Raw genomic sequence first — 21,622 nt, 5'->3', positions numbered from 1 at the left:
AAAAAGTCCAGCATGGCCTAATGACTGCTTAGCATGGGAAAGGTACAGCTTAGTTATCCATGGCCATTTATAGCCTTTAATTACACGCCTATTTTGTGACCCCTGAGTTCAACGGGCCAATTCCTGTGTGGACCCAAATGCTGACGAACAAAGGTGGAATGTGATGCCCCTTTTCCGTAGACAAGCTACTAAACGTTTCCCATCAATTTCATGGGAAAGTTCAAGCTGAGGAAACTCTTAAAGGCTTCAGCTGAGTATTGACAGCGTATTGAACCTATTAGTGCATCACCGACACTCAGAAAACTGTTTCTCCAGCGCTTGAAGTGAGTGCGAAGTCTCAGAAATTCTCTAATATACATCACTCTGCTCATGTTGTGGAATATTACGTTATAACAGGGGATAAAAGTGGTGCTTTAGGACCCAGTTGATCGTTGTGATTGTGGCTGATATTTTCCACGTTGTGTGAGGGGAGGGGGGGGGGGTGGCCCGGAGAGGGGGGAGGCTGTCAATCATAGTGAAAGTGGCTGGGGTGGGCAGGCCCCTCTATTACTTTGTACCGTCGGAGGGGGATATTTAACTTGGGACTGAGCACCACTCGCTACAGACACACTCACACACAGTGTGCCTAAGCAAAGAAACGCTCCAGCGCCAAGTCTCTCAGACTCCTGAAGTAGGAGCGACTCAGTAGGAGCTTCTGTAGCAGTTATCAAAGGAGGAGAGAGACGCTCCCTCAGGAATTGGCCGCTTCTTGCATCGGCTCCAAATTATGGACTGTCTCGTCATGCAGCGACAGTGGGACCTGGAGCTTTTCTGAGAGGATTCAGCAATGAAAGGAACTCTGAACTAACAGCGTTTACTGCAGTTTGCATTTGATATGCACTGACACTGCTTTTTATTACATGCACAGCCGAGAGTTTTGTGGGAATGTTACAGCCTGAGACTTTTATTTGATTTGGAACATCATCTGGAAAGATAAATGGCTGTTATTTCATAAGCTGAGATTGCATTTCGCATTTTTCTCCAAGTTTTTGGACATTTTCAGTGAGGTGCTGGAATACCACACGGGACTGACTGCACAGACCGTTTCCTCAGTGCATGGATTGTGCGCCCTGGGACCTTGTCAAACTTGAGAGCGTCAGGCGACGTTAAGAGAAGCCACGTTTATAAAAGCCGTGCGTAAAAATAACATTGGCCGAGGCAGCCCCTCATTGCCGGACGCGTGACATTTAAAACTTGGTGAAGTGCTCTTTTGTGCGCCCTTCTCTCTCTCGGGACGCTCCGGATCTATTCTGTCTCTTTAGAAAACACTTCATTCCATGCAGCTCTCGCCTCGGCCGCTGTCATCCAGTGTAGACAGTTCGTCGTGGCTTCGAGTCCCCGGGGTAACCATGACAACCGAAAGAAACCCAAACTGAATCCAAAGGGAGCGGGGTGAGGCCGGAGAGAGCGTGAATAGAGTTTTCACCATTTTGTTTTGTGTTTTTTTAAACACTTTTTCTGCAGAGCAGGGGCACCGCTGCAGCGCTGCAGGGCAAGTTGCAAAGTTGAAGGAGCCCTAAAAAGCAAGGCGCTCCGCTGCATGTCATTCAAACCCGACGTGGTCTATTAAAAGTATCGCCTTGCTGGTGACTGAACTTCTACTATTTATGAAGCCCCAGGCTCGCCACTGTAGAGAGTACAGAACCCGAGGACAGAATTGAACATTATTTACGTGCGTAAAACAAGAGGAATAATGGGCCTCTCACAAACGCTCCTCTTTTACGTGCTGGTGTGCGTTCATCTTGGAGTTTCCCAGCATTACCTTCGCCTCCGTCCATCCCCAAGTGACCACCTCCCCGTGCCCGACCTCAAGGAGGACCCAGACCCGGAGTACGACCCCCGGGAGCAGGACTTGGCCGAGAGGACTCTGAGGAAAAAGCTCGGCAGCAACTTTGACCCGAACTTCATGTCCATCAGCTCGCCCATGCTGGTGAACCTCTCGGCATCAGACAACCAGGTGAAGCTGCAGGGGCCCATGCCCAACGAGATTAAAAAGCTGGACCTCACAGAGACCCCCTATGGGAAGCGGGTAAAAGTGGGCAAGAAGGCCCGCAGGAAATTTCTGCAGTGGCTGTGGACCTATACGCACTGCCCGGTGGTGTACACCTGGAAGGATTTGGGCGTGAGGTTCTGGCCACGTTACATCAAGGAGGGAAACTGTTTCTCTGAGCGCTCATGCTCCTTCCCCGAGGGGATGTCTTGCAAACCCGTCAAGTCAATCAACAAGATTTTCCTGCGGTGGTATTGTCAAGGCTTTTTAAGACAGAAATACTGTACGTGGATACAGGTGCAATACCCAATCATCTCAGAGTGCAAGTGTTCGTGCTGATTCTCTCTAAGGAAGTGGTCGAAGGGGGGGAGTGGACTGGAAATACGGTTTCTATTGCACTGTTAACTCTCTACAGAGGTGGGCACCATAGCAAATCTATTTTTTTATATAGCATTTTAAGTGAAATACCAACATTGTACATATTTAAGAAAAATGCAGCTATTTTTTCTAATTGAACCAGGACCATATTTTATTCTCAGCCCTGAAACGTGTTTTTTTGGGGGAACACGAGCACTTCATAAGGAAGAGCTTCTTTTTTTGATATTTTTATGAGACATTTGAAGATGGAATGCATATGCTACACTTCTCCAAGAGGTGAACTTTTTTCAACTGAACATTGATGCTGACTGTTATTTCACTGCAATGCTGCCTAGAGTTTTTGTATAATATTAATATCAATAATAATTAAATTGTAAAAAAAAAAAAAAGTTGAGGTTAAAGATATATATAAAGGCGTGAACTCAGCTTTTTTTGGAATACATAGTATTGTAGAAATAAACAAATCTGTACGTTTTATTTATTATTTTAACGATTGTGAGTATAGAGCATAAGGAAAGAGAATAGCAGAGTATACCAGAAAAAATATGGGAGATGTCTACTTGAATATTTCTAAAAATAAAAAAAAATAAATAAAATAAATAAAAAAGTAAAACATATCAGTGTACATGTTATGTTTACACGTTTTAGCAATAAAGTCTATCTTTTCAACGTGTATGTTGCTTACAACGAGTGTCTATATCCAGGGGGGCGTGTACACTGTAAAAAATATCATCTGAACATGGTGTCTCATTCAGTATTAAATTCTTTGCTTGCATGAAAGGGAAAGAATTTAAAACTGTCTGAGGATTTTCTACAAGTAAGGATCGTAGTGATGTTATTTGACTCAGAAAATAATCTCTGAATACGTTTTCTTGACTCGGAAACAAGTGAAATTGAGCCATATTTTATGAAAATGTTGCCGCCACACTGATATTTTTTGCAGTGTTGGAGTGGAGTTACAAACTGCACAGTAAGTCCAAGCTTCAGTGATTCTGTGTGGACTGCCTGACGCTCCACGCCGTCACAGTGATTTTAGAAAGGGCTGATTTACTACGCTGCGTAATGCGCAACACATACCTCAAGCGCCTCCACAGAACTGGCATTCATTTGTCTCAGCAGCCAGAGAGAGGAGAGGCCACGCACATTCATCTGCTCCTGTCTGCGCACATGCTCGTTTCAGGGCTCCGAGGTGTTAACATAATGGCTAAAATATGATTCAGACATTTCAAACAGTGTCAGATGATGAAATGGCGAGCGTATACGCGCAAGCCAGGGGCGTCTGGGGTCTGTGCTTTTTACTCTGGAAGCTCCACACAAGTTCCACTGAGGTATTTGTATAGAGGTGGACTGGAGCAGACCGGCGCCTATTCAAGTCTGACCGCCCTGGAGAGAAAAAAAGAAAAACACAAAGCCCATAAAACAATGGTCAACTGTTTTTGACGTTAGCAGACTATTAATTGGAGCGCTGCTGTCTGCAAGTTAAAGAGATATGGCCAATTAAACAACTGCGCTGGAGACGCGCAGGGAAATTAAGTCCTATGAAATCAAAGCGAGGAGTCATTTTCAGTAAGTAGAGGGGGTTTTATAGTGTTTATATTATTCTTTAAATACAATCAACGACTTAAACAGAGCTATGACTACATGTCTGAAAGCTAAAAGCAGCTTGTGTTGTAGTGTTTCCACTGAGCGCATCTTGTGTGCGTTAAAGTGATTTGTGTTTTTGCGGGCAGAGTTGGATTTGACACTTGCCGCCCGGTTATTGTGACAGAACCACTGAGGGGATTTGGTAAGCAGAGGAGAGGAGCGGCAGCATGCCAGCAGAGGAGGAGGAGGAGGAGGAGGAGGAAGAGGAGAAGGAGCAGGAGGGGGGCTGCTTTCCTTACTGTCAGCTTCTTTCTTGATGATGTCTCGGGGTTTTTAGAAACTGCGTCTCTGACTCGACGGCGCCACTCAGCCGCCCCCTCTCGACTGCGCAGAATGAGGCACTTTGGGAAACAGTAACCCTTTCAGGCTCTGCCCGGAGAGTATTTTAGAAGCGTGTGAAAGGCAATACGCCGCCCTGGCTCCAGCCAGTTAGGTGCGCACCTTTTAGAAACAGACCCTGCCAGCCAGTCAGATCAGTGGTTCTCAAAGTGGGGTCCGGGGACCTCCAGGTGGCTTTAAAGGGGATTCAAGGGGGTCCTCAACAAAATGGTGAATACACTCTTAAAAATCATACAGGAATTTTGTAGATTCAACTAATCTTTTCTCTATAACTTAACACAAATATACAAGTTTGTTCACTCAAGTTTATTAAATGTTTCTATTTATTTTCAGAACACATCAGAGTTCATTTACATGAGTTCTTCTAATATGAAGTGTTTTGATTTGAAATGATGAGTCAAATTAATGTACACTACAAGTGCAATCAACTCATTCAATTAAGTTTCTAAAGAAACATGAAAACTTCCCAGCATGCATTGTTAAGAGTTAAAACTCTTCCGAGACTCAGAAAACATATGATGAAAACCTGCTGTGTGTCTCTAATACACTTTAAGAAAAGTCATGGTTGCTTGTTTTCACAATAATGAAAGCACCATGAACCATGATGCAGGTTTGTGTTGAATTGGTTAAATAAAACATAATAAATTATAATAAATGTTATAAATGTTGGCCAGTGTTGGTTCAACTTAATATCTTAGGCTTATTGAACATGTTTTGTCAAGTATAAGGGAATTAATATCAAGTTATCAAGTTATTATTTGACTAGAAAAATTTGTTTTGAATCATTACAAACTTACTTCAACTTGTCTTGTCAAATTCAGTCAACCCAGATTTTGAATATAGCTGGGGCACTAACTTTTTAAAAACAAATAGTTTATTTTTACAGTGCAGTTAAATTACAGCAAAGGTAATTCACTAGAATAACCACATTTTGATCATGTATACTCTTTCTACAACTAGCTAAGCGACTACGTATGTACAACTTGTATAAACAACTAGAATCTTCTTGGTAGGGCGTCCTTTTGTGTTTAAATCAAATAAAAATGTTAGATATGTATATCAGGACACATATGTTTGTTTTTTGTTCGTTTTTATTTAAAGGATCCCCATTAGCTGATGCCATTACATTCAGCTAGTCCTACTGGGGTCCACACCTAACATACAGTACATATCACGTTACATGATTGAGCATCTATGGAATCATATAGCATGCACCAATACATTAAACATGCAATATATAATTCTGGTGCTAAGGGTCTCTCTCACATGAAAACAATAACAAAAGGTGTAGTTTGATGAAGTTGTGACCAAGGATGAGGTGATCAAGGAAGTACGTAACTTCACTACACAACCAACAGCCACCACAGCTGATGAAACTCTATCTGACTCAGGCAGGAATAATGTTCATGGACGAGGCAATGTTAAAGTTTTATTCCTGTTACATTTAGTCGTGTTCACTGAGTTCCTTCATCACTCTTTGACATATCCAACGTATCCCATGTTTTCCCGCGAGTTATAGCAACTAGTAGTTAGCGGGAAACACAGCGTTACGTTGAATGACATACATATTTCTCTGCGTTTGAGCATTGTTGGTAACATTTGGGATGGTGTAAGTGCAGAACTCAACAAAATATATGACATGTCTTGCGATTTTTGATCTTTTATTGCTGAAATGTTACATAGTATTGCTTTAAAGCCCATCAACGGTGAATATACATTTAGGAAAAAATATTTTCAAAAAATGAATGATTCCAGTAATTAAAAAGAATAAGAATTATGCAACTCATTTGAAGCATAACACAAATACCTATGTGAATTCTTTTTAAAACATCTTTTATTTTTATTATCAAATTTGAAGGGCTAAATTATTCATATTTGTTACTATTTTAGAACTCATCACTGTCTTGAAAGAGTTATCTGATTAGATAAGCTCACATTTCTTCTGACTGTGGCTATTTTGCTCCAGATCCGGCCTCCGGCTTCAAATCCACTGTACATCCACTAAATTAATCCCATCCTATGAATAGAAACCTTTTGAATACACAGCTAATATAGAAGCATCTAACACGGTTGTAGGTTAAATACGGACCGTGTGGTTTTTCTTCTTACACTCAGGGAAAAATGCCAGTCCTCAAATGACTAACTGTCAGAGACTCCTGTCTTCACGTCCATGTTGACTATATCACAGCTTCACACCATTCATAAAATCTATACCTTCATTCATCAATGAATCACAGAATGTCATCATAAAATTCATTTGATGTGAATTTACAATCTTCGTGGCTAAAAGAGGTTTTGATTGACACGCTACGCTGAGAAAAATTAGAAAATGTCTCAGCGCCATCAGAGCGCCACATGTGAAGTGTTAACACGTCAGAGCAGCCTGCGTTCACATAAAAATGTCAAGACAGTGGTGGCCTTTACCCTGTCAGACACTCTGCATCATTATAGTCTGACACAGTCTCCACATTCATCAGCATGTATCAGCCTCTGGGCAACAGTGACCTCACAATAATAATATATAGTGTTTTTGGAAGCGTCACATATATTTAAAATAAGATAAAGCACATATTTGGTGCCTGTAAGGAGATTAAATAAAGGCCTGGAGACAATTAGGATAGGGATGATGGCGGGGGGGTTTGTGGTGAAGATGATGAGGCTCTGTCTCCTGATGAGAGTGAATTATTATGATGGATTGTGGGAATGATTGGGGTGTGTCAGTGGGTGGGTGGTAGAGGGTTTGCGGTGACTTTCATTTGAACAAACATGTAAAAGAGACATCCGTACCTATGAGGATATATCTACACAGAAGAATAAGTGCGTAAGTAAATATGTATGCTGATTGCACACGCGCACACAATTAGCCACACACACACATCTATGGCGTGTGTGCAGCGGGCTGACAGACAGACAGAGACGGAGACAAGGGTCTGTGGCTGTAAGTAAGGCCCAAACCCCATGGTTGTAAAAGCCAGTGAGTCAGCAGTGCTGAGGTTATTGATGATGACAGGGTATTAGATGGAGCACTGAGGGGAGGGAGGGTGCGCACACATACACACACACATACACACACACAGATATATAAATGGAGTCACCACAGATGATACCCGGCATTCAGTCAGACCACCAACCCCAGCTTGTGGTGTCTGGAGGTGTGTGTGTGTGTGTGTGTGTGTGCGCGCGCACGTCAAGCATTTGTTCATATATAAGAAGCAAGAGATGTGTCTAAGCAGTGTGTGTGTGCAGTAATGGTGTATGAGTTTTTGATTTCACAGATCCATCACGGTCTTCCTGGTGGTCTTCAGCTGATTGGTCACTCTCTAAACCACCACAATGCCCTGATTGGTTAATTACAGTCTTCTCTGTCCAAAGTTATGCCTGAAATGCACGTCTGTGTTTTTACGTGTGCAAGTGTTCAAAGGGACAGTCTGGATTATTTGTATGAGATAGTTATCCACAGCCAGTGTATTACCTACAGTAGATGGTGGTTGGCACACTTGCAGTTAGGAAATGCAGAGAGGATCACCAGCACAGACGCTAAGTAATGTACTGCTGTGCACGGGGTCAGCAACAAAAGGTATTTTAGCCACTTAAAAAGGTCCAGCTACAAAAATGTTTAAGTGTACGCCATCTTTAGAATATTTTCACCACTTTACTCTGCCATCACACAGCCCTTTCTGACAGGAAACTGCAGTTACAGAAACCAAAATTTGCTTTCTCCAAACCAACCAAGAAATAATCAAATATTAATTTTTTTTGTGGACTTTTTTTAAGTGGCTAAAGTACCTTTTGTTGCTGACTAGTCCACAGCAGCACATTGCTTACCTACTTCTCCAAAATGGGAGACTGCCAACTGCCATCTACTATAGTTAATACACTGATTATTTACAACCCCACTTCAAATAATCTGAACTTCCTCTTTAAGATGGGAAGTCTTCTTCAAGGAATTCGCCTAGGCCTCTTGACACACCTCCTGTGCTTTGAGACTGACCCAAGATCGGCAGCCAGTCCTGATGTCGACCATCCATCACTGTGAGAGCTTACAAACCTGACCTGGAGTCAGCAGCGGCGGGCCCAGAATTCATAACATGCCGTTACATCAACACAGCAGCCATCTTTGTCGGCAAACAACAGGTGACTGTAGTCAAATAACAGGTGATTGTAATCAAACTCCAGTCACCGCCAACAAGCGGCGCTTATGACAATTAAGCAGACTGGAAATGCATGCAATGTCACAAAGAGTCATGAGTTCATTCATCTTTCACAGGACTGCATGACAGAGTTTCTCATCACTTTTATTTGTCAAATGTGGAAAAGTCTGGTTGGTAACTTATATATACATATCCTGCAAATGTGAAGAGCTTGAAGAGTGAGTTTGTGATGCCAAGCATGGCTTTCCTGATAAAATTACAGACAAAGGGCCAAAATTGATCAGATTTTCAGTAACCAGGCTCATTCCTGCATGTTAGAAATGATCTCTTATAACATTTCTCCATGCACACAATTATTTGTTTTTATATATGTGCTGATGTGACCATGATCTTCTTGAGCCAAGGTTGCAGAGGTGTGAACTCGAGCTAGACGCAAGTCACAAATTTTATTATTTTGGATTTGACAGAATCAAAAAAGATTTGCAGCTTGAATTGGAGTTTAACACCAGTGATTTGTGACTTAACTTGGACTTGAGCCTTTTGATTTGAAAATACTTGATACCTTCACCCAAGTCCAAAGACTTTTTTAAAAGTACTCTATTTAATTAGTGTGCCAACAATCAATTAATTTCCCTTCATTTTCTGAATCGACTAACAGTAACGCTTTTCACTTTCAGCAAGTCAATGCTTAATTCCCCAGAAAAACTTAGCTTGAAGCGAACCAACAGCATTGTCAAGTTGTAGGAACGAACCACGAAGAACAAACATTATGTTACGGATAGCTGGTTGGAAAAAATGATACGAAAGAAAATTCTGTTTGAGTACAAAAACTGTGCAGTTGTCAACGAAAAACAAATTGCAGTATGAAAAACATGCAGGTCGAAAATTACAGAAAGAGATGCAACAACTTCCAACATCACCCGTCATTAGAAGTTGCACAAAGAATGGTAAATTGATGCTTATTTTAACATAGTTATGGAGTTATTGCTTCGCTAATGTTAGCTTAACTAAGTAACTTTGTAAATCAATGAGGCTGAAAACTCGCTGATACATTATGACTCATTTAGGACTCCAAACTCAAATTATATGCCCCTTGTATGTAAGAAAATATATATGTCAAAAATTCAAACAATACAGTTGTCACAACCCACATACTTCAGTGAATCCCTCATGTTAGCATGGTTGTTTAACAATACATCCACTAGAGGGCACTGCTCAGACTGAAAAGTTACCTCTAGAAGAAGAGTCAAAATTGGACATTACACTGGGGGAGGTTGTAATAGTGTACCTCTTGAGAAAGACGCAAAAGCAGCGCAGCTTTGCAGACGATGGTGGCCTGTACAGCCATCAAATAAATTATGACATGTGGATGGAAAATTCTTTTCATCACCTAACTGATGACGGATGCCATTTCCCATGCTTTCGGATTTTTAAAATTTCATCATCATGCTCTATGGTTGCATCTCGCTTGAACTATTGGCGACACAGCTACACTGCCCCCACGCCGGCCAGTGGTACTGCTCTGATCCATATCCGTAAGATTTCAGAAAACACGCAGAGACTATCTGTATCTGACATTTAGCATAAATGAGCTTTTATTTGTGATTTGCAAAACCATGACTTCTTTGCCAGTTTATTTTGTAAATCTTTTATACATTTTCTGTCTTTAAACAACTTATTTGACAACTCAATGATGTCTGTTTTAAGCAGTTTGTGTCCTTGTAGCGCCCATTAAACACACAGCAGTGAAAAGCCTGCAGTAAGAGCTTGGCTGCCCTATATGCTCTTACTGTATGCTGCTACCCTTTTAATCAGACGCATAGTGTCAGAGTCACATTTCTGTAGTCATGCTTGCTGATTACTCAGTTTAACTCTTGTTAGATGTAACAGATATTGTAAGCCCAAAGTAAGGCCTAAAAATAGAGCTGTGGGTGGCGTGGCACTTGCAGGGCTGGGAATAGTGCATATTCTGAGCTCTGTTTCCATGGTTACTTGTGCTTTCTCCCATTGCCAGCATGGGTCTCGAATTCAGAAAATAGTCGCTTTCCATCAATGGTTGCTGTTTTTATCCCTTTAAGAACAACCTAATTTTACTTTTTTATCATGTTTTTTTTCCCCTCACCAATCAGGAAACGTGTGTTAAAGTTTGTGGAGCGTGTTTGGTACATGCCAGTGTCACAGACTGTGAATTGTGAAAGTGTTACGCCCGCTGGGGCTAAAAATGTATGGACACAAATACGCCATTAACCACTACTGACTTTGCCATCTTTACCTCATCAAACTAAAATCAGAAACCCGGCTTGTCTGTCAAATAGGACACAAAATTGAGGCTGTTTGAGTCCATTGAACTCCTCCCCCCCCTGCAAAGTGAGCACAACAACTCACACAGCACAAACACACACAACACAAACTTCTCCGTCCTGACAAACACGCACACAGAACCTCGGGACAGGCATTAGAGTTGGACAGCACTCATCACCGGCCCACACAAACACTAGGTGTTCCCAGATTGCTCCTGATACATAATTGGCTCTTGGTCGTCATAACGACACACACAGGTAAACTATCTTTAAGTTGTTTACTTCGCTACTCAACTTGATCATGATTGCGCCAGCTCGATTATATACACACACTTGAGTTTTCCCCCAATTAAAATCTATATTTTCCATATCCATCTCCTCGCAGCTCACTGATTGCTGCACTCTCTCCATACACACATACACAGTCACACACACTCGTATATACACCTCCCCCTCACAGCCTGTCCGGCGGCTGTCTCCCAGTACCCCTCTGTGCGCCTAGATGGCATGCTGAGAATGTTTACTTTCGCCACAGTGTGTATTTACAGAGCCTAATAGTTTTTTAGGCCGCAATGGCGCCTCGCTTCGTAACATGTGTACAACCCACCTACTCCCTCTTACTCCCTCACACACACACACACACACACACACACACAGAAAACATACATCGCCCCCACTGAACAACAAATCAAACCTCTGGTATTTGGGGTTTGGCAGTAAACGCGAGCTCTAATGCAGCCAGGTGACACAAGGAAGCAGCAGCATCAGAATGTGATGTTACCTCTCCTGAGATTGCAGTGAGTGGATCAGATGAGGCTAAAAATAAGCCCAGAGAAGAGAGTGTGTGTGCTGTTGGAGGTTGAATGAATGCACGAAGGGCTTGCAATGAATGGACACATGATGTCTTGAATGGTTATGCGTGACATGTGGCAACTACAGAGATTTGTGAATGTGTGGGCACTATGTGTGACCATAAGAGAGAAAGAGTACGGGAGCTAATGAAGTGTACTTGGATTTAGCAGAAAAAATACATTTTAAAAACTCAACAGCAGTGTGTCTTCCCAGACATCATGGCCCGCTAACTCAAGATAATCAAACGCCAACCTTATCACCGTGTAGGACGTGTGCTTATACTCATGGAAGAGAGGTTCATGTTTGTAATAGCGTGGGATACTAATGCATCCACTGCAATTGCAGCTGTGTGCACTGCAGTTAATCTGTGAATCAGGCGGGCCGGGTCAATTAACATTCTGATTAACAGAAGATGTGTTATGTATGAGTTTGTTTTACCAGAGAGAGAGAAATGCTGATTTACGCACGAGGCATAGCAGCACAACCTCTTTGTTTATTTGATTCAGTGTCCTGTGTAGTTTCTTCTGTCCTGTCAAGTTTATAACTACAGTTTTTTTCTGCTTAAATATTCACAATATTTACTACAGTGACACGCACTAAAGAAATCACCTCGAACACTGTTTATGTGTACCTGTGGATTTGGATTTTTGATGTCTTCCTCGGCTTCTGTACCATGAGTAGATGCACGCTTCCTTCTGAAAAAGATCGTACATGAAGCTGCTCACAACATGTCATGATTGCTGATAAGTGAGATTATTGCTGGGTTTTTCAAATGTATTCTTTCGGTGCTTTGAGCACCACAAGCTGAGTACCATCTAGTTCTGTTATATTGGAGAGAAAGCAGACATCTCTTTAAGCTGACACTTGAAAACTCACATCGATACTATCAAGATAGCACTACAGGCAAGAGAGGAATCATTTTATTATTGATTCTGAGGCAAACTGTCCCTTTAAGGGGGATTTCTGATGGTAGATAACTCTTTCACATTTGCAAAATGGATGAGGAACCTATCAATTGACCAATTACTTTGAAGACTTAAATCGCAAAAAGGAAATGAGAATTGATTCTAAAGAATCTAAAGAAGAAATTGTGATAATAACACAATCGGCCATGTTTTTTGTTTCTTGAAACATGCAAAAAATGGCCATACATACAATAAAATACAAACATGTGTATCATTGTGATGGATAAAGGGGCCACAGGATTGTATTTCTGCTGATAAGCAATGTAAAGACCCCAATTTAAGAAAGTCTGAGTGAATCCTTTGTGATTCTGCTCTGTGTCGTTATAACAGGTTCCACATAAGCAGTCAGAAAAAAAGGGGAGGACCCTACCATTAAAATAACTGTGTTCAATTACTCTTTTGTCCTCTCAGCAATGAAGTTATTGAATTAACAAGGCAGTGCATGAAATGGCTTATTATGTCTTTGTCTGATTTTTATCCTGTTTTCGTTCCACGTTAAGTTAGAGGTAATAAATGTTTATCTTGAACTTGTTTACATGGATCTGGGTCAGATGAGGAACATGAGAGAAAAGTGATGTTTACATGGGAATAGAAAATGAAAATTAAGTGTACATCACTGCATGCTGACATTATGTGCACACAGCCTCAGAGGAAGAAGGCAATCCTGCAAAACATCTCGGTACTTTTCCATCTTGTTGTCCAGTGTATCTGTTTGTCTCTGCTGATGACTAGATAAAAAAAATGTGTTGCCATGCCGACATACAGTATTTCCAGTAAAGCCTCAGTTCACTGGAGTCAAATAACCTTCAGGGCAAAATCTGTTGCAGAGGAAACAGATGTTCCAATCCTGTATCATCAATGGTAAACTCCATTGATCTGAGAGCCAATATCAGTTTAATTGTATGCTATATTTTTAATACGATTTGTCTTGTTTTGTTTGGTTATTTGTTTTTTTTGCTGATCCTGTCCACAGCAGTTCTTTGCTTAGCTTCCATGCTGATACTTCTCTCTACTTCTCCAAACTGGGGGCGAGCCAGCTGCCATCTATTGTAGATAATAACACTGGCTATGGAAAAGTACCTCAGACAACCCCACATAAAAAAAAAACGTTTCAGTTTGTGATGGATCGAAAGTGGAGGATATTCAGATTATACTTAGTGGCCTTCAATAGTTTTCCTTAAACTTGAGAAACTTGCCCAACTGTCTGATCTCTCTCTTTATCTGCACATATAACACACAGCTGAACATAACAAATTATCTGTTGACAGGCATTTTGGGGCATGAGACAGTTTTCAATGAAAATCGTCACAAGAAAACTTCTGAAACGCTCTACACATGACAGATTAATGACATACAACAGTGTATCATATTGATGCTTCCTTTAACACTGATTCCTACAAAAGTGGTGAAGAGGGCTGTGTACTCGATTCCACTGAAAGGACAGAACAGGCATTAAGAGCGGAGTCTAAAACACTCAGCCCATTGTTTTATTTTCTTTCTCCCATAAGACAAAGAACGCGGGCGAGGGAACCAAACAGGTGAAAATAACTGCTTGTATTTTCCCCACTGGGCCGCCGCCGTGCACGACTTGGGCTGCTGAACCTGATGTCCTGACGCCTGCCTGTCTGTCGTATTCAGCCGAGGTGGTCTATTCAGAGTGAGGGACCAGGGGACACACAGCCCAGGGGGTGTGGACGTGCGTGTGTGTGTGTGTTGGTGTGTAAGGGGGAGGGAGGAGGCACTGTGAGCAGCAAGAGAATGCTTGGTGATGGGTTACCAAAAACAGAGCACCAGGGGACAATGGGACCCAGGACATTCCTGACATAACCCCAACACACCGGGGAGGAAGTGGAAGGGGGGATTTATTGGTGTCAACGGCCCCTCGCCCCGAGAGGAGGAACGGGTGCCTCTTTTGTCCCCTCTGGCGTTGGAGATGGACTGAATCGAGACGCCTTGCACAGAGAGGACGCCTCTAAACACATACACACATAATCACTCCTTTGAAAGAAGAACCACCAATTAGGGAATGTACATATACGGCTATAGAGGTTTAGACTCAAAGAGGAAGGTTTCTGTGTGAGTCTGTGTGTGTGTTGTTGCATGCCTGCCTGCATGCACTTGTCAATAGGATCTGAATGTAAAGGGAGAGCCAAATGGGATGCTTTTCAGCTCAGATTGCACACGGTTTGACCCCATGGGAACACTGCTATGAACTTGTTTGAATCAGAGGGCATTTAGTCTCATTTAGGAATGGTTCGTGTTACACTGAAAGAGACCACAATGAACAAGACAATGTAATACTCTAGTAATTGGCTGGACAATTGTCAAGTGAATTTCCCATAGTGTTACCCAAAACTTTGTCTGTATGTGCCACTTAAGACATGGGAATGAGATTAATTGATAATATTGCTTTAATATCTTAAAGAAAACACCAAGAACATTGAGTAAACATTAAAAGTCAGTTTGTATTATTTTACAACAAAGATTTTAAGGTTTTCCCAGAACCATACCACCCATTATGCCCGTTTAATATTATTCAACTGGTGAGAAGAAACATCCTTTTAGTAATATGAGGGGTGGTTTTGAATTGCATTGTAATTACTGACCTACCCTGAGCCTCCTCACAGCTTATGCAAACCATATTGAAGGTAAATACCCCTTTTGTGAGCGGAAATGACTACGGAAAGCTGACCACTGGGCCTGACAAAGAATACTTTTTCTCCAGAGATACTTGAGACTTCAACCCTACAGAAAACATCAACACCACGCTGATTGAATACAGATATTTAAGGTTATTGATTGAGAAAATATTAATATACAGTAGCTGTTGAAGCTGGAATCTGTGCAGGACATTGTTTGGATAGACAGCCATTAGTTTTTTATGTTCGATGTTAACACAAAAGTAGATTTACATGTACAAAGTTCATGAAAATAACTATCTATCTTGAAGGATTTACACCTGCAGGGTGCTTCATTGAGGACATATGCCCTAACTCACACTCTGGAAACTTTTTATCCCTAGAATAAGTCTGTAGATTTTCTTTATTGTCCCGCTGCCAATTTAGACCATATCTGACTGTCTGGATTTGGCCCTGATCAATAGTTGTCTACTTTGACCTGCTGAGCAAACCTTAAAACAGGTGGAGGAACATGTCAAACTGAGCCAACACTGCCATCTAGTGGTAAAAAAAAATCTTTCCCTCTTCTACAGTCATTCTGGGCACGCTCATAAAGCTGTGTGACTACACCGTGGTTATCTGTGATCACAGATTATCAGCTTGAAGTTGACCTTTTGAGGTCCTTTTGAAGTAGTTTAAATGATTGTTAATATGCAAATAATTGGTCTGAGGGGGAACACATGGTGCCTTTTAATCAGATAAACTGACTGTTATCATTCTCATTTCCCAAATATGTTACAAAACACATCCTCAGTTGGTTGACACAAAAAATTTTAATCTGTTATGTGACCTTGTCTATGTGTTTGTTTTACTAACTGCTTTTCTGATTCTTTCTGGTGAGCTGAGGACAAATTTCCACCCTGGTCGACATTTAATATATTTGCTATTAAACTTTGTCAATATGTCATTTGGGTTGGACAGCCTATAAAACTGTAAACTGAATGTAATTAATCAAATCTGGAATAAGCATCACTTTCAAGACAGTTATGTTTTACTGTGTGAGACTGTACTAAGATGCAGTGATACTCTGAACTATATGATAACATTCCCAAAATGACCCTACTAACATGCCCAAGTAAAGCAGGTGTTATTTTTGTCATGGTCACAGTCTAACTTTAGCAGTTGTGAACTACGTCATTAGTTTTACAGGTATTTTATAATGATTTTGTGCTGTTATACTCACCATTTTAGTTTTCACATGGGAGAAGAAAGCCTTCCAATCCCTCTGGCACAAAGGGATTTCTAACGCGTGGTAATTGTTTATTTTAATTCAAACCATGTTCTTTGCCTAAACATAGCCAAGTATTCTTGCCTTGAAACAAACTGAGGATAATAAGTCAAATAAGTCAAAAAATAATAAGTCAAAATAAGCTTCACATGGGAGTTCAGCCTCAGTCTCTTGTGTGTTAGTCCTATGCTTAATATATTCACCCATTTGTACTATGTTACCTGAATCCCTAAAGCATCTGGGCTTTCTGGAAGAAAGTCTAGCATCCTAACATCCTAGAATTTTCTAATTGCCACTTAATGCCACAGTGCAATTAGTTTTGCAAGTATTATCAACATAGTACTGAAGAAATTATTGTTTCGACTTGATATTGTCACTAGACAAAAAGTTAAAGGTATAACATGCAACAAGTATAGACTCGTACAAACATAATCCCAGTCAATCATCACTTATGACCATCTAGACGTGTGTGGTGGCGTCTGTATCTGCAAATACCCTGCCCTGTGTTCGGGAGACTTCGCCAACTCAGAACATCTGTATTTGGCATCCTGGTATCTTTCTGGTTCATTTAAAACAGCTCGGACAAATCCTGCTGATTCTGTCTTTGGATTGCCATAGTCATTAAAATCCAACCTAAAGGGGGCATCATTGTTTTTACCAAATATCATGGCAATCCAATAGTTGCTTATACATTTCACTGAAAACTACAAACATCAAACGGATGATGTGGCAAAGACAGGCCAGGTGATCACCAAAGTTTGTGAAAATTGTGTACAAATCTATGCAATAGAACTTGAGACATTTCACAGGATAAGTGAAAACCTGCCCTGCTGGTGGAGCTGCAGAAAAAAAGTCAGAGGATGACCAAAGTCGTTTGGGATTCATCCTCTGGGTATCATGAATGCTGTTGAGATATTTCAATCTGGACCAAAAAGATGATCAGTTACAAGGCAAAGATGATGTGGTGGACAATACGAGACATAAATGATCGGTATCAACTTTTAGAAATCCCAGTTACGTTGTGTGTTCACTCTTTCCGGTTGCCACAAGTGCATCAACTGAATGATTGCCCACTAGTAAAAACTGGTAATAATTACCATTATTTTTGATGTTGATGGACTTAGGCAGGAGGGAAATACTGAATCATTTAAAGTTTTCTTCTAATTGATTGCAGATTTATTTGGCCATTATTTACTATCAGTGTGCTTGAACTGAACTTCCACCATCATCCACTTCCAGCTCACTGGATTATAACTAATTCATAGAGAGGCTCTGTAGCCCTGGGTGGCATTGTTGTGGCCGTACAATTTATTAGCTAATCGACAAGACAGTGCCAGATTCCGCCGCTCATGAATATCAAGGCGGAATGAGAACCAGAACGTGAGCTTTCATTAGGGAGTTTCGGCTCTCTTGCTCTTTCTACATCTTCAGAACACACATAGAGTTCAAATGGGAACTCCCAAGCGCTTCCAGCTGGCAACGCTTTGGGATAATGATGCTGGATTCCACACAAATGAAGGGTCTAAATACCACCAGAGAGGTACCTGAACCCCCTCCTCAATGCACAGACATGCATACATCACAAGTATGTAAAAACACACACGGTACTTCCAAGCAATCTTTTCTTCTCTGTGGGTTAATCACACGCTGAGTGGGAAAGCCAATTTCCCACCGTCATCCTGGACAGTCGCTGCTGTCAAATGTAAGCAGCTAACCCAAAAATAATCCTGCAGCAAGTCAACAGTACACACACACACGTACACACTGAGGCCGGCACACATCCTCCAAGTGTTCAAGAGTGCAGATTGGGTTACTGCAGATTCCTCGCTGCGGCCTCAAGGTATCCTCATTTAAAAACTCTCTGCGGTTGAGTCATCAGTGTGAGCCGGGCAGAGACCACCTTCAGTGGTGTGATGCCAAAATGATGGATGGGACAATAATACTGGCAGAAGAGCTATTGATAGCTCTCTTTCCTTAATGTTGACATGTTGATACCGCACACCCCAAGCAATGGAAGTGTGTGTGTGACACAGAGAGAGACATAGAGAGACCCTGCACACACACACACACACACACACATTGCACAAGGACATGCTGGTATTATAGCCATTAATATCTCTTCCGTTCCCACTCAGGGCCTGTGGTCTTTGAAGTGGAGTGGCAGCTGAACCCTGAGCGAGTGAGTGTGTGAGAGGATGTATACAATAACGCCAACATGCCGTCCTGACTTAAGATGAGTCGGCAGAGGGAAAGTAAACAGGCGGGGTTCCCCAAGCGGCTGTCGTTATAAACGGGGGGTGTGCTGAGAGGGGCTCAAGCTGTTTATTTTTACACGGGACCTCAATGTCGTTTGAAGTGCCCTCAGTGATCCCTCTCACTTGCTTTCTCTTTTTTTTTTTCTTACATGTGCTTCCCTTGGCCCAGACAAAAAGCCATTTTGGGTGTATTTCCTATCATTGCTACGCAGACGACATCCAACTATATATTACAGCAAAACCAAATGACTTCAGCAACCATATAACAGCCATATATTCACATATATCACATCCATCTGATCGAACCACCTCCAGTTCTTACAGTTCGATCTGCTATAGCCATTATGTTCTTTCATGCTTCTATACTTCAGCTTGTTTATACTCTATGCAGTCTCATTTTGAGTTGCTCCATCTTTTGGTAATCAAACACAGGAATGTCTGCATTTCTTCAACTGACCAAGGCATGTTTTTGCAGGCACCCATACTATTAACCAGGACCGGCGTTGTGACGATCTACGCTGCCTTGTCAAAAAAATGCGACCATAGGACTAATCAGTAGCAGAGTAACCCTAAACCTAATCTTAATCCTAACTCTAACCCTAATCTGCCATTCGGTTGTAGATCACACATTACCCCTACCTAATCTTTGCAGTTTTGGTTACCTAGGAAGTTCAGGATTGATTTGGATTCTTATAACTACTTACAAGTCACTTCACAGCCAGGCTGTGTGAAGCTTATATGTCTGAACCCCTGACCCCTTATACCTCAGATTGACCACTTATTTCAACCAGTCAAAACCTGTTGGCTGTACTGCATACTGCATAGTGTAAAACTAAAGGTCACTGATCTTTTGCTGTCCTTGCACCCAGACTCTAGAACAGTTTCCGCCTCCTATTAGGTTGGTTTTCCAACAATTCCAACTGTGTGATCTGGGTGGGTCATATGCTACATATTTTCTGTTAGTCATATGTACATTATACTCCATATATTCAGTTGTGCATTTGTATTTTTGTACATTTGACCTTCTAGGTGCTGCATGCTTTGGGTTTTATTTACCTATACTGACCTTAGTGTAAAGCCCTTTGTAACCCAGTTTTAAAGGGTGCTATATGTATTAAGTTTTACTTACTTCTTCTTCTTCTTCTCTTTTTCAACCTTACTGTACCATAACCTTCCCCCCAACCCTACCACCCTCCCAGCCTCTCTGGGGTTCTCGCCAGCAGCAAACTAATTATCAGTCGGTTGGGTTCCATCGTGCCCCTATGTTTGGCCCACTTCTCTACCTCTGACTGTAAAGGCATATGGATATGCAGGGTGCCTCACGTTTCTGTGCAGTGACACAGAGTTTCACTGCTGAACTGAAGGGCATCAGCAGGAGTCTGCAGAATAATGAGGTACCTTTCAAGTAATAGCACCTTCACACGGGGAAATGTCATGTGTATGAGTATGTGAGAAAAACATGGAAATATGGAACATTTTAAATGTGACTTATACAGTTTTAGTACCACTTACTAATCTTTCTAAAAGATTAATAAGTTGTAACAAATGGCTGCATTGATGATTAATGCAATTAATTGTTTACTAGTGTATTATAGTTCAGTTAAAGGTGCAGTTCACCTGAAAATCCAAAATACATATTTTTCTTCTAGTGCTATTGATTGATCTAAATTGTTTTAGTGTGAGTTAACAAGTTTTGGAGATAGAAGCTGTAGAGATTTCTGCCAAGATAATGGGACTTAATGGAATTTGACTTGTGGTCCTCAAAGTGAAAAACAAAAAGGCATGGCATGTTGTTGTGCATTAGTTTCCATTTGGACAAGCTAATTGCTCCCTAACATACAATATGAGGTATGGTGCATGTGGTTACATAGACCACAATGTAACCACATGCACCTTACCTCATATTGCATGATTGAGACGTTAGCTACATGCCAAAGCTTTGTATTGCACTGCGCTGGGAGTTTCTGGATTGATTTTGAAGACTGCACACAGGTTAAAGAGCTCAAAGATAACTGGAGAGATTTTATTCCCTAAAAGAATTCAAAAGTGTTAACCAGTGGAGCCATCAGTGGGTCCATCATTACAAGTGCAGACAAGCGTTGTTAAAACACCCACAGAACATTGTGTTACCCTCAAGATTTTCTGACATTTAGAAAATTGATTCCATTTGATCAAACCTTGATTTGACCATGAAATGTGGTCTTAATATTCTGATGAAGTAAAACTTTGGAATAAGCAGATACAACATAGTGTGAAAATGTTTTAAAGCTGTTTTTAAAACTACTGAAACAGGATTTTATCCCCCTCAATTGGAGGCAATTAAAATCCTGTTGAAATGAAAATGATAATGCAACAGAGTGGTGTTATCTCTTTAATTTACTAGTACAAGAACAAATAATTCTCAATTAACATATCACATACAAATACTGCACTTATCATAGAGTAATTATGATAATTAAGTTTTAAGTTAGAAAATTACCTTGGGTAGGTTCTCATCTCAGGTGGGACTTCAGCCAAGACTGTTACCATTATTTTATGCCTTTTCATTTTATCACAGGGCTGCATTGCTTTCTCAAAGCAATGATTTGGATTCAACAAACACAGATGTAACTAATAAAATTAATGATGGCTGCATTCCATATAAGTGTTTGAGAGCCAGCGCTCTATTGTGTTTTCTGACTCACTTACAGGGTTTACCGGGACAACTACATGGAAGAGATTATCATTAGTATTATTTGTAACACCTGCTATGTCAAGTCTAATTGTCTGTATTAACAGAAATACTTAAAAGTGGCTTCTAGTA

At 41.1% G+C, this 21,622-nt stretch overlaps 1 protein-coding gene across 1 annotated transcript; it reads left to right on the top strand.

Moving 5' to 3' along the window:
• Positions 1–573: 573 nt before the first annotated feature.
• Positions 574–3,080, top strand: nog2 (noggin 2). Its single transcript, XM_084741413.1, has one exon. It carries the CDS (start codon positions 1,733–1,735, stop codon positions 2,366–2,368), a length of 636 nt encoding a protein of 211 aa, XP_084597539.1. The 5' UTR covers positions 574–1,732; the 3' UTR covers positions 2,369–3,080.
• The last annotated feature ends 18,542 nt before the right edge of the window (positions 3,081–21,622 follow it).

The sequence above is a fragment of the Lutjanus erythropterus genome, chromosome 17 (assembly GCF_056507025.1).
Source record: "Lutjanus erythropterus isolate fLutEry1 chromosome 17, fLutEry1.hap2, whole genome shotgun sequence".
Lineage (NCBI taxonomy): Eukaryota > Metazoa > Chordata > Actinopteri > Lutjaniformes > Lutjanidae > Lutjanus > Lutjanus erythropterus.
This window is presented reverse-complemented; position numbering and strand designations above follow the sequence as displayed.